The 13,944-nt window shown below is 36.1% G+C and overlaps 2 protein-coding genes and 1 pseudogene across 2 annotated transcripts; 1 reads left to right on the plus strand and 2 right to left on the minus strand.

The window, feature by feature from the left end:
* Positions 1–121: 121 nt before the first annotated feature.
* Positions 122–2,613, minus strand: LOC111499170 (uncharacterized GPI-anchored protein At3g06035-like). Its single transcript, XM_023150678.1, has 2 exons — positions 2,441–2,613; positions 122–760 (listed from the first exon to the last, which is right to left on the minus strand). Exons 1-2 carry the CDS (start codon positions 2,520–2,522, stop codon positions 252–254), a joined length of 591 nt encoding a protein of 196 aa, XP_023006446.1. The 5' UTR covers positions 2,523–2,613; the 3' UTR covers positions 122–251.
* A 711-nt stretch (positions 2,614–3,324) lies between these two features.
* On the plus strand, positions 3,325–12,561 carry LOC111499163 (glucose-1-phosphate adenylyltransferase large subunit 3, chloroplastic/amyloplastic-like). Its single transcript, XM_023150668.1, has 15 exons — positions 3,325–3,631; positions 3,727–3,840; positions 3,921–4,094; positions 4,201–4,293; positions 7,295–7,378; positions 7,468–7,523; positions 7,717–7,810; positions 8,549–8,661; positions 8,782–8,854; positions 9,310–9,390; positions 10,001–10,087; positions 11,071–11,175; positions 11,448–11,554; positions 11,642–11,702; positions 12,340–12,561. Exons 1-15 carry the CDS (start codon positions 3,395–3,397, stop codon positions 12,439–12,441), a joined length of 1,581 nt encoding a protein of 526 aa, XP_023006436.1. The 5' UTR covers positions 3,325–3,394; the 3' UTR covers positions 12,442–12,561.
* On the minus strand, positions 4,295–5,573 carry LOC111499167 (annotated as a pseudogene).
* Positions 12,562–13,944: the final 1,383 nt, after the last annotated feature.

Consider the following 13,944-nt stretch of genomic DNA (forward strand, 5'->3'; position numbering starts at 1 on the left):
GTTTTCCCTTCTAAACTGATCTCATACTATATTTAATGAAACAAAACTTTTAAAAAGTGAGTTTAGTTTTCAAAAGTGTCGTGGATCGTTCTTTCTGTCTTTCGTTCACTTCCTCAATTTCGTGTAAAGATAAAACTTTTTCATACATAACAAAACTATAAACACATAGACGAGCAGGAAAATTTCTTAAACAAAATAGCATATTACAGTCTGTATAGAATAAGATCAAAGCAAGTAAATCCTCTCTTGTTCTACAACAGTAAGACAGAAGACAGCATCAAGAACAGCAACTGAGAGAACAAACCAATCTGAGAAACCAGAGTAGGTGTGTTCTTTGATGCTACTGCTGACGCAAAACTTCCTTCTGCTGTGCTGGTGGTAAGAATAACGACAACCCAATCGTCTTCGGTACCGATGCCGATTCCCGTGTACTTGGTATCGTTAAGTTTACCTGAGTACTGAGATTTTGTGAAGTTTGTGAGAACAAGATCAGCAACACGGTTCGGAACACAGGCAGGCATTATGGTTCCATCTCTTGTGTTTGAGACATTCAAATGGCATTTGGCTAATAAGTTTGGAAAGTCAGCAAACTGAGGTTCAGAGCCTGATATTGTGTTGGAACCTGTGGTGTTTGTACAAGGTTGATTCTTGAATTTCTCAGCTATTTCATCAGCAAGGCACTCCGCGTTGTCATTCTCGACGAGCGCTGGCAAGTTCAAGGATGCACGATATCTATTGATGCCTCTATGAAGATCATCATCTGTAGGAATTTCATGGCATAAAAAATATGTACAAAAGAGATTGAAAATCAAACTTACTGATTTTCTGAACACTTCCAGAGAGAGCACTCCCAGAAATGTATCTAAGAATGCAACCAAACAATGAACAATAGGTACAACCGATTCTTCGTGATAATTTGCAACATATTGGTACGTGGCTTTTTGAGTGAAACTAAATACCACTATGAGATATGTTTAGAGCTCGTTGTAAACTAACACCCCTAGTGGGAGAACCCGCATCGGTTGGGGGAGGAGAATGCAACACCCTTTATACGGGTGTGGAAACCTCTCCCTAACAGACGCGTTTTAAAAACCTTGAAGGGAAGCCTGAAAGGGAAAGTCCAAAGAGGACAATATCTGTTACAGACCCGTTTTAAAAATCTTGAGGGGAAGCCTGAAAGGGAAAGTCCAAAGAGGACAATATCTGTTAGTGGTGAGCTTGAGCCGTTACAAATGGTATCAAAGCTAGACACCGGGTGATGTGCCAACGAAGAGGCTGAGCTCCAAAGGGGGTGGACACGAGACGGTGTGCCAGCAAGGACGCTGACCTCGAAGGGGGTGGATTTGGGGGGTCCCACATCGATTGGAGAAGGGAACGAGTGCCAACGAGGACGCTGGGCCCGAAGGGGATGGATTGTGAGATCCTACATCGATTGGGGAGGAGAATGAAACACCCTTTATAAGGGTGTGAAAACCTCCCCGTAATAGACGTGTTTTAAAAACTTTAAGGGAAAGTCCAAAGAGGACAATATCTGCTAGCGGTGTGCAGCGAGGAGGCTGAGCCTTGAAGGGATGGACACGAGACGCTCGGTGTGCCAACAAGGATGCTGGACCCCGAAAGGAGGTAGATTTGGGGGATCCCACATTGATTGGAGAAGGGAACGAGTGCCAACGAGGACAATGGCCCCAAAGGGGGTGGATTGCGAGGTCCCACGTCAGTTAGGGAGTAGAATAAAACACCTAAGGGTGTGAAAACCTCTTACATTTCAAAAACCTTGAAAAGCCCGAAAGGGACAACTCAAAGAAGACAATATCGGCTAGCGGTGGGCTTGCGCCGTTACACCTAGAAAGTAGACAGCCATGTTGTCCTAATTGATTTCATAAACGAGGCTACCAATCCTAAAACAGCCATCTAAACCCTTAGAGATCTCCACACAGAGCAGAAAACCACTTCCATTAAAACAGATGAAAGAACAAACAAACAAGGAGAATGTGAAGACAGCTCATTGATATTTCAGTTTTCAGTTCTTCTATTGAAGGCTTATACGCAAATATCGATGAGTAGGCTTATACTGAGAAGAAATTGAGAAATCAATGAGATTACTCAGTTTACACAATCTCTCCAGTGATTCCCTATCTCAATTACTATTAAGAGAGAAGCAATTAGAAGAACAAATGTAAGAGATTGCTTATCTCGAGCGAATCCACCTAAGCCAGAGCAAGAAGAGGTCGAAAATTATGAAAAACTACAAAAATGGCTGCTGCTCATGATCAAACAAAATCTCCCGAAGAACACAAAATCCCAGCATCTAAACAATGACGGACGAACCGAGATCTCAAATGACAATGCATGATAAATCGAGATCTAAATTCAAGAGAGTAAACTAGAGGTCCTCGAATGTCGATTAAAGAATCAATTAGAGGGAGAAAGAAGGCATTACCGTCGCATCTGACTGGGTGATTGGAGACGAAGATGGAAGCGAGCAGCAATGTGAGAAGAAAACAGAGATGAGTTGTCGCCATTGTTGCAGAAGCATAAAAGGGGTCGAAATTGCAAAGAAAGAGGTGGAAGAAGGAAGTTCGTAGCACTCGGTAGGTTGTTAGATGAGCCTTTTTGTCAGCGTGGATGAGAAGCTTACTTCAGTGGTCACTGGGACCGGCTGGAACGTTCAACGACTGTGTTTGGTGCGCCTTTTACAGGTCCCACCTATCACGGTTATGTTGTTCAAACCGTTGTTCATGACTTGTTGCATGATGACAAAAATCATATTTTCTAAAACTTTCTTTCTAAAGCGGGAGCCATAGATTTAGGTACGTTGTATGGATGAAAGTAATACGAATTTAGCTAACTCACTCAGTGATAAGAGTAAGTGTCACACAATCACTTGAAAATGTTCCGAGCTAGAGGCTTAGGTATACGTCGTTTGGACGAACGCAACACGAATTCAAATTAGCTAATTCACTCAGTGGTGAGAGTAAGTGTCACATAATCATTTGTAAATGTCCTGTGCTAGAGGCTTAGGTATATGTCGTTTGAACGAAGACAACACAAACTCAAATTAGCTAACTCACTCAGTGATGAGAGCAAGTGTCACACAATCACTTGCAAAGTCTCGAGAATGTGTGATTGTGACATCATCACGACCATTAGGTGGTTCATTTTTTTTAAACTATTTAAAAAAAAAAATTATTAATTTTGAGCCAAATAAGACAAAAATGGGGCATGGGCCACCTCATCATCTTGATCAAAAGGCAACCATTAGATTTTTATTTTATTTTTTAAAATAAACTTTCCATTAAAAGAATATATAGATTGGTGGAAGAAATTCAATATGGATAAACCGAACAAACCTCCATTGCTATCTTCTTCTTCATTTATCAAGCTTTGAACCAGAATGGTAGCCGGCGTTGACGGTAGAGTATCATTCTCGGCGGCGGCACACTTGCACGGCGCAATGGCATTGCAGAAAATCAGGAGCTCCATCTTGCAGGTGAGGTTCTGTAATGGAGAACTCATGGGGAAGAAGCTTACCTTGCAACAGAGGAAGCATGCCGTTAACTACATTCCAAATGCCAGAAGGAAAGTTCGTGTGTCGTCTCTTCTTGCCAATATAGCAGAATCTGAATCCAAGGTAAGCTAATGCAAAGCCTCTTTCAAATTTTGTTCTAACTTAGAATCTTCATACGATTAGAATTCGAAAGAGGTTTTAACGATAGTTCGATGTAGTTGAAGGAACTGAACATGGAAAAACCTGACCCGAGGACGGTGGTAGCGATTGTACTGGGAGGTGGAGCGGGAACTCGTTTGTTCCCGCTCACGAAACAGAGAGCAAAACCAGCGGTGATTATTGCCTCTTCTTGAATCTCTGCGTCTTATCAAATTGATTTAGGTCTTTATCTTCAAATCTCCATAAATTTTAGGTTCCAATCGGTGGAGCTTATAGGTTAATCGATGTGCCAATGAGCAATTGCATAAACAGCGGAATCAACAAGGTTTACATTCTCACGCAATTCAACTCTACATCGCTCAATCGGCATCTCGCTCGTGCCTATAACTTTGGTGGCGGAGTCACCTTGGGCGATGGTTATGTAGAGGTAATTTCTTAATTTTTCATATCGATTTATATCGTTTTGCAATTTTTTTGGTGAATAAACAGAGTGGTGAAAGTTTTCGACGAATTTCTCGTCATTATTGTTGCAGGTTCTAGCAGCGACTCAAACTCCAGGAAAGGCTGGAAAGCAGTGGTTCCAAGGGACTGCCGATGCAGTACGACAGTTCCATTGGCTCTTTGAGGTATTTATAAATTAGAATCAGTTCATCCATAATTACTGAATCTCATGATTTGAATTTGTTTATATCAAAATCAGAGCATATTCATCCTTGAATCGAAAACTTAAACAACATAGAGTGTTCATAAGGATTTTCTTTCGTCACAATATGTGAAGGAAAATTAGGTTCGTTCACCGCATTAGGGAATCCTTGAGTCTCCAAACAAAGCCCCGCATGTGGTTCATAAACGAACCCACCTTTTCCTGTCACATTCACCAGCCCATTGCCTGTGTAAAACTGTAATCCTTCTGCGGTTGTCCACAGTTCCATTACTCGTCCGGACTTCCTCTCTCGCAGTGTAGCAGCTTTTTTCTCTTCCATCCCCTTCATTCCATCCAGCACATAGTAAATATCAAATCCTTTCGCCAATTTGTTCATATTGTTGCCAATGATTTGGGGCGTCAAAAAATCGTAGGGCGTTCCATTAACAGCCCTGATTTCACCTGTAGGAATCATATGATTATCGACTGGAGTGATTCCAGAGCCAAAAATTTCAATCTCGTGAGAGAGAATGTCTCCACTAGTATGCCCACCAAGGTTCCAATACGCATGTTGTGCTAGATTCACAGGAGTTGCCTTATTCAGAGTGATCGCTTTCATTTTCACAGTGAAATCTGTTTCTGAATGAAGACAATAGCTCACTGTGACGATTAGATCCCCTGGAAACCCTTCTTCTCCATCGAAACTTCTGTAAGTGAAATTAATATGAGGATTAGGATCTTCCATATTGTATCCGCTTACCTCCCAAATGACATGGCTGAATCCTTTGGATCCACCGTGAATGGTGTTATTCCCATCATTTGCTTCCAAATGGTATACAGTTCCATTCAGAGTGAATCGAGCATTGCTTATTCTGTTGGCAACTCGACCAACAATGGCGCCGAAGTTGCCTTTTCGCTTAAGGTAATCCTTTATTGAACCGAATCCGAGAATGATATCAGAGAGATTTCCATGTTTGTCTGGTAGAACAACAGAAACAATGGAGGCACCGTAGTTCGTGAATTTCATGGAAAAGTTCCCTTTCTTGAGCTCGTAAACCCTAATCGTTTCGTTAGAAATGTCGCCATTGACATATCCAATAGAAACAAGAAGGATCACTTGAATCAATGTAGAGAACTTTCCCATGATTTGATATGGAGAATGGACGCCCAAGAACCCTAACTTGGCTATATATTTATATACATTGAGATGCTTTGTCTTTCCGTTAATTTCTCTGACTTCAGTTCTTAAATCAGTCCTTCCGTGATTCGGTTTCTCTCGAATATAAATTCTCTTTTAGTAGTTTTCCTTTTACGTTTTTGTTAGTACATTTATTTATTTATCCAATTTGTTTAAAACTAAAAACAGAAAATAAAAAATAAAATTTAAAAATTACACTTAAAAATTAAGTCTGATATTTTTTCAGTTTTTTCTTTTTCTTTTTTTCTTTTTTTGCAACTGAGAGTGAATTTCTTTGGATGATGAAGAAAAGAATAGAATAGATAGACTAAGCTCTCAATTCAAATATAGGGAACACACTTATGTTATTGATTGGTGCATGTTCAATTTTCATATATCCCAGCTTAAAATCGATACTGCCGAACCAAATCTTAGTTGGATGGTTTAGGCCAATTTGAATGATTTGATTGGTTTAGTTAGTTTGATCACACTTACATTCTTAGATTTCATTAGAGGTGTTCGAATAACCCGATCAACCTAGACTATCCAACACAAACCATAAAGGTTAGATTAGTTTGATTTTTTTTTTTTTTTTTTTTTTTGGGTTGGGTTAAATTTTTTTAAACTAAAAAATTTAATTAGTAATTTACATTTTTTTTTGGGTGAACACAGTTAACACAAAAATAAAGTTACTATTTAACCCAACCATACTTTTAAGATTATTATGAAAATTAAGAATATTTGATATTCGTGTTTAATGTTAATGATGCATTGTGACTCGTGGATATTTGATATTTGAGTTTTATGAGATTTTTGTTATTAATATAGATAGATAAGTAGAATTTTTTAAATAGATAAAAAATAAAAAATAAAAAAAAACAGGTAATTCAACCCAACTCAAAAATAGTGTGTTGAGTTGGATTGTAAATTCTATTTAGGTTACTGGAGTCACTAACGGGTCCATTCAATACAATTTTATTGTTGTAGAGTATAAGGAGAGTATAAGAAGATTTACGCTGGAACAAAGCTAGAAAGCTAGAGAAATGAAAGAGAGAAAATTGAATCATGATCTTTTAAATTAAAGTTTAAAAGGTGGGTGAATTTAAAAAAGTATCTAAATTTTTTTAATTAAGCGTCTTGTGAGTATATGAAATTGAAATTAAAAAAAAAATCAAATAAATTGATGATCTATCTACCCAAAATTAAAACTAATTTTAATTATACGTTGAAATAGTAAACACAAAGTCCAGTTATGCTCACTCTGCATAATTAGTTAAATTTGGTCGAAATGGTATTGGTAAAATACTTGATATAAATGAAATAGAACAATTTTATTTTAAAACTTTTTTAAATTTCAAATTTACTATTAAATTTTAGAACGATTTCAAAAGAATCTTATTATTAGTGTATTCATTAAATAAGGATCTCATATTTATAAAACTCTAGAGATGTTCATGCACGAGTATTTTTTTCGTTCCATCTATTTTATTTATTGAGGACCAGATATAATATTTATATTAAGAGCAGAACTAGCCCTAAAAAAAATTTAGTTAAAAATATATTTATATTGAGCTTAGAGACTGAACCAGACAATCTCCATCTATGGACCTATTATCTAAATCTTCTACCCACCTCTTCTTCGATTACCAATTTGGGCAGGTCTCCAAGAGACCAGGACCCTGCATGTTAAACAGTTTCTAGAAACGAATAAAAGTGTTATTTTTTAATTTATTTTAACTAAATAATGAATTTCGTGGCAATTAAAATGAACTCTAATTTCAGAACATTGCATTTTATTTGGGTGCAGGATGCGAGAAGCAAGGAAATTGAAGATGTGTTGATCCTTTCTGGGGATCACCTGTACCGAATGGACTACATGGACTTCGTTCAAGTAAGCAAGAAGATGAGCTTTTCTCTTTCTTTTTCATTCTCCTCGGAGATCTTTTCTTAAGCATTGAATTTTTTTTTCCTAATCATCAGAATCATCGGCAGAGTGGTGCAGACATCACTCTTTCTTGTATCCCAATAGATGACAGGTATGCTGGATCACATTAGTTCTTTAGATGCAGGTTGGTACCTTCATCTTAAATTGTAATACTATGAGTTATTTTATCTTCATTCATTTTTACTCAGTTGGGTTATTCGCTGTTCTTATGAGCCTGTATTTCTCTAGACTTCAAGGGAAATAATCTTTATATATATATGTCTTCTATCTTATCTGAATTGAAGACGAGCATCAGATTTTGGGCTTATGAAGATCGACAATAGCGGAAGGGTTCTTTCATTCAGTGAAAAGCCTAGAGGGAAAGACCTGAAGGCGATGGTAAAAACACTAACATAAATATGACTGAGCTTTCTACTGGTTTAGAAGCTAAAATTGTAAAATTATCCCTTTAACTATGGGTTGGTTTCAATTATATCCGTACATTGAAAATTTTATTTAACGCTTAGAGTTTGAAATGAGTTTTAAAACAACCCTTCTAGGCGTTTGCCCTTAAATTCATATGCGGAAAATTGTATTTTCTTAAGTGAACAAATCTAAGAACATACATACATGGAAGAAAAAAAAAAAAAAAAAAAAAAAAGCAAGATACGCCCCAGCTGTGGACCATGCATGTTGGTCTTCCTCCCTTCAATCCCACTCCCCAATTTTTTGTTCTTTGATTTTTTTTTGTAACTCTAACTGTAATACTGTCTTCTTTGAGCTTTCCTATCCGGGCTTCCTCTCAAGGTTTTAAAACGCCTCTACTAGAGAGAGGTTTTCACACTCTTATAAAGAATGCTTTATTCCCTTCCTCAACCGACGTGGGATCTTACACTAACCCCTAAGTTTACTTTCTGTATGTATTTAGATTTGTTTACAAAAATAACACATATGAAAGCACAAACTTTTCCGTTCATGAATTTTATGACAAAACCTCAAGGATTGTTTTGAAACAAATTTTAAACTTCAAGATTTAATGTGAAACTTTTCAAACTTAGGGGAAAAATGGAAACCAACCCCATACTTCAGGATACTTTTGATAAGTTAATTATTTATTAACATATACATGTTATATAGGAAGTGGATACAACAGTTTTAGGACTTTCAAAGGACGAGGCACTGAGAAAGCCATACATTGCTTCCATGGGAGTTTATGTATTCAAAAAGGAGATACTTCTAAACATTTTAAGGTATCAACCACTCTTGTTTATCGATAACGTTCAGAAGATAGTCCTACGAATCTAGCATGCTTTTTGGTTTATATCAATTTAAAACATGGGACTCTAAATGCCAGAAATTGTTTGCGTCAGATGGCGCTTCCCAACTGCCAATGACTTTGGATCAGAGATAATCCCTGCCTCAGCAAGAGAATTCTTCATGAAGGTAGGTCATTGTTAGGCCACCATTTGTGAATACGTTACTATGTTAGGAGTAATAAGGGAATTGTACGTCTTGTAAGTCTTTGCTGTAGCAGGGGCTGTATTAGTATGTCGTCTGGAATGTTTGTTTTCATGCTTTTGATATTTTGGACTAGAACAGTAATTCTTAGGAGGAGAGGTTCCCGTCACTCTTGGAATTGCTGCTTGTCTTGTGTTTGTTATCTTTTGGAATCATTTTGAATCAATATTATCACTAGTAAGACAGAGCTCTTATTGAAGTTTACATCAATGCTTTGGCTCATTATATGCACGTGGCATTGCTTGCGTCGTAAATTTTATTGATTTAGCGTATGCAGTATTAGACCTTAGGAGTTGGTCTAGACTTTTGAATGTATAGTTTGGTTGTTGAATACTGGCATTATTGCTCTGTTTGAAGTTTTATCAATACATGTTTTGCAGGCATATCTCTTTAATGATTACTGGGAAGACATTGGGACTATTAGATCCTTCTTTGAGGCTAACCTTGCGCTGACTGAGCAGGTATGTACTAAAAGGGTGCCTGCCTGGGATCCATACAATCAATTTGATATCTAAGAACGCATGTTGACTAATTTCAGTCTGATTCCGCATTAGAAAAAAAAACAATTGATCCCATAACAACTTTGTTTTTAGTCTTATATTATGAAATTTATGCTTGTTTTTAGTCTTCTTACTATGGTTGTCATCTTTCTTAAAATCACATATATGAATTCATAGTCAAATTTTAAAAACAAAAATTACTTTTTTTAGTTTTCTAAATTTGACTTGTTTTTTTTTAAAACATTGGTAGAAACTGGACAATAAAATAAAGAAACTTATGGGTGAAAGTAGTGTTCATGAGCTTAATTGTCAAAAAACCAAATGGTTATCAGACAGGGCCTAAACTTCTTCTAGGTCTATGCTACAAAACATGCGCGAAGTTGAAGCTTGTTTGATAACGGTTTTCTTTTTTTCCATTATTCAATGTTGTTTGAAAATAGGCACTGGACTTGCCTATTCAAGTATTTATTATAGTCATACAAATATATTTTAATTTCTGAATTTACATATTTAGAGGGGAAATATTTTGAATGGTATAGTTTGAGAGTAACGCCAGATTTGTATCGTTCAGCCACCAAGATTTAGTTTCTATGATGAAACAAAGCCAATCTACACTTCGAGAAGAAACCTTCCTCCAACGAAGATCGAGAGTTGCAAGGTTAGCAGTCTGGTTCTCTGTAGTTGAAACTCTTTGTGAAGCTTTTATCCTGGAAAATATCAGTCAACCAAAGATTTAGTACTACAGATTGAGCTACGTGGGCTTTAACAAATAGCTTTGTGTTCGTTTTTGTTTATATGTTTTTTAATACAATGATTACACCTGATGAATTTCTGTTCCATGTAATATTATGTGTACAATTGTTTATGTTTTTGAAAGTCACTTCCAAACATATTCTTCTATGTTTTGGATTTGAAATTTAGCGGGAACAGCCCAAGCCTACCGCTAGCAGATATTGTCCTCTTTGAACTTTTGACTTGAAAAACCGAAAAGAAAGGCTCAAAGAGGATAATATCTGCTAGCAGTGGGCTTGAACTGTTACAAATGGTATCATAGCCAGATACCGGGTGACGTGCCAGTGAGAAGATTGAGCCCCGAAGGGGGTGGACACGAGACGGTGTGCCAGCAAGGACGTTGGGTCCTGAAGGGGGTGGATTGGGGGGTTCCACATCGATTGAAGAAGAGAATGAGTGCCAGCGAGGACTCTGGGTCTAGAAAGAGGGTGGATTGTGAAATCCCACATCAGTTGGGGAGGAGAACGAAGCATCCTTTATAAGGGTGTGGAAACCTCTTTCTAGTAGATACGTTCCAAAAACCTCGAAGGGAAGTTCGAAAGGGAAAGTCCAAAGAAGACAATATTTGCTAGCGGTGCTCTTGGATTGTTATAGTTGTCTTTAAAAGTTACTGCAATGCATTTTCAAATTGGAGAACTAGAATGAATACAATCTAATCTCATCTTTTCTTGTATTCCTTACCTTTGAAAATTTGTTCTTAGATGAAAAACCAAATGGTGCTTAGCAATTTAGAAGTTTTTCTATGTTCATATATCAAGAAAGTATGGTTTTATCTCTCAAACTGGCAGCCACACTTCATCAACTTTGTCTCGACTAACTTCAAATACATATCTTCAAATTCTCGTGCAGATTGTCGATTCAATCATATCACATGGATGTTTCTTGACTAACAGTTTCATAGATCACAGTGTCGTTGGTATCCGATCTCGCATAAATTCTAACGTACACCTCAAGGTCAGTCTACTTTTCACTCTGTATGTTTATATTTGAAAACTGCCGCATTTCCATTAACAGAAGCATGGAACTTGGAAGCTTGCTTGCCAATACTGCAAAAACACATTTATCTAACATCCACTTTGAAAAATGGCAATTTCTTACTGCAAAGTTAACACAATCCCATCTCATATACCTGTTTATGTAATCATGTCAATATCTTCCGCACGTTGGCAACGAACGTGCATCGATTTGGCAAAAAAAGGAACTAAAATTACGGTGTGTGGGGGCAGGACACAGTAATGCTTGGAGCAGACTTCTATGAAACTGATGGTGAAGTTAGTGCACTTTTAGCAGAGGGAAGAGTGCCAGTTGGAATTGGAGAAAATACAAAAATCAAGTAACAGCCCAAAATCTCTCATTCGAATTTATTTCAGTTGCTGCTTTCTTGTTTTTATCAACCACCTAACAAATTCACGATGAGCAGGGACTGCATCATTGACAAAAATGCCAGAATAGGGAAGAACGTTGTTATTGCTAATTCAGAGGTACGTGCTCTTTGGTGGCTTACCTGAAACATTATTGTTCATATTTTGAAAAATCTTCTCACCTAGCAACCTGAAAGAACCATAGAAAAACCAATACAGCCTCTTAAGATCAATCTAGGTCTAAAAAGTAGTTGTTTGGAATACGAGATTTTGTGTTTGAATTTGTATACTGTCGTATCTTCCCCGATTAATGTTAACATTCACTTGTTTGACCTTTTACAAATTTTCACAACTGGAAGTGAGGGAAGCGTGCCAACATTGAATATAATTTAATAGTAATTGACATATACTCATTCTCTAATAGGAAGGGAGGGAAACGTGCTAACATTAAGATAATATCTGTTAGTAGTACATCTGTTAGTGGTAAGCTTGGACTGTTACGCTATATTTGTTGAACTAAAAAAGAAAACAGTGAAGGAAAGTGTCGAAAGTATCGATAAAAAATTCAACTTGTTGTTACCCATCAGCTTAAGACTTTGGTTCAGTAGTCATTTACTCTCTAAGTGAGGTAACGTGTTAAAAGTATTGATATAAATTCATCGTACCAACGCAAAGAGAACAATTCATGTGTATCAAATACTTGAAAGAATATAGGATTTGGGGTTATTTATTCATGTGTTTGACCATGGAAATGCAGGGCGTACAAGAGGCAGATAGGTCGTCAGAAGGCTTTTACATCCGCTCTGGTATTACCATTATACTAAAGAACTCAGTAATTAAAGATGGGTTTGTGATATAGAGAGAAATTTCTTTCCTTTTTGGGCTGAAAACTTTTCAGAAATACCATGTTGGTGGAGGAGAGCACATTTTCCATTTGTAAATCTAATATTAATCTGAGTTTCGGAATTTTTTTCGTCTACTTGTTTTTGCATATTAGGTTAATTTTCTCACATTTTCTTCGTTATGATCTTCATTTTCTAAAAAACAACTTGAGTTCTTAGCCAACTTACGAACACAAAAGTTTGGATTTTTTTTTTTTTGTGGATATTTTTAGAAATTTGAAAAAAAAAAAAAAAAAAAACCTACGATCATAGTATTTATAAGCTTAATTTTTATAACAAAATGGGTATCGAGCAAAAAAGTTTCATGAAGACGGGTTAAAGTTTATCTTCAAACTTTATATAAGGGTATTCTTTCCTTTCTTCGCGGCTATGTCTTGTTTTTTTTAGGGATTTTAGGAGTGTTGTAGTGGGTTTAAATTATATCATTCTTTGTTTGACGTTCAACGTTCATAATTTCATCTCAAGTTCCATAAGAACTATAATAATATACCAAAAAATATATATATATATATATATATATATATATATAATTTAATTTCAGAAGATGATAATAAAAAAAAAAAAATCACTTTCAAAAACCCATTTTGTGAATTATTTGTCAAAAAGAAAGCAGTGTGGGTCCACAAGAGGGTACAAAGAAAAAAAAAAAAGAAAAAGAGAGAATTTTGGCACTTAGCTTTTTATTGACTCTATTGAGAAAGAGGAATAAAAAGTCTTTGGCCTGCAGCAGATTTGGTCCCACCTTTATTCAAACTTCAAAAATCAACGGTCAGGATTTGATCCTCCTCACACCATTCATCTTTCTTTTTTCATCTCTTTATTTATATGTTATTTATACATGCAAGCAAAACGTGTGGCTAATTTGTTGGTCTCTTTCCACTTCTAATTTTCACAAGGGCATCCTTTAAAGGGATAGACAATTAAGGTCCGAGAATCAATTCGTATGGTTGATCGATCATTACTAGCAATTTTGAATTTATATCGACGGTTACTAGCAATTCTGAATTTATGTAGACAATTTGCAGCCTACAATTCAAGATGAAATCGTTTTTACCATTTGTTTTATCTCAAAACATAAGGTTAAAATCATTTATATAATTAAATTTTGCATGAGATGTCTCGTCAATTTACATGAATAGATCTCTAAAAAATGAATAAATTTAAAATTCATACATTTCTAGAAATAAATAAATAAGGTATTTTATATATTCTAAACTTTATTATTTAACTCGTTCTTTTATTTACAATTTATGACAACAGAAGTATAATAATAATTCATTTATTTAAAACTTATAAATAATTAGTTATTGGTCAATAGTCCACTTGTAAATTCATGAGGCTGAAATTTCCCCACCTCCATTGTCAAAGAAAGGACAAATAATATGAGAAAAAAAAAAGGGAAAAAAAAGATTGTACAACCAATAATAAATGGATGATTGGTCAAAGTCATCAATAATCAA

The sequence above is a fragment of the Cucurbita maxima genome, unplaced genomic scaffold (assembly GCF_002738345.1).
Source record: "Cucurbita maxima cultivar Rimu unplaced genomic scaffold, Cmax_1.0 Cma_Scf00026, whole genome shotgun sequence".
NCBI lineage: Eukaryota > Viridiplantae > Streptophyta > Magnoliopsida > Cucurbitales > Cucurbitaceae > Cucurbita > Cucurbita maxima.

What these genes read in the sequence shown, in the direction of transcription:
- LOC111499163 (XM_023150668.1), top strand. Translation starts at nt 3,395, where the DNA reads ATGGTAGCCGGCGTTGACGGTAGAGTATCATTCTCGGCGGCGGCACAC. An exon ending in ATACTTCTAAACATTTTAAG is followed by an intron (nt 8,662 to 8,781) that starts GTATCAACCACT and finishes TGTTTGCGTCAG; the next exon opens with ATGGCGCTTCCCAACTGCCA. An exon ending in ATTCTAACGTACACCTCAAG is followed by an intron (nt 11,176 to 11,447) that starts GTCAGTCTACTT and finishes GTGTGGGGGCAG; the next exon opens with GACACAGTAATGCTTGGAGC.
- LOC111499170 (XM_023150678.1), bottom strand. Translation starts at nt 2,522, where the DNA reads ATGGCGACAACTCATCTCTGTTTTCTTCTCACATTGCTGCTCGCTTCC. An exon ending in TCACCCAGTCAGATGCGACG is followed by an intron (nt 761 to 2,440) that starts GTAATGCCTTCT and finishes AAATTCCTACAG; the next exon opens with ATGATGATCTTCATAGAGGC.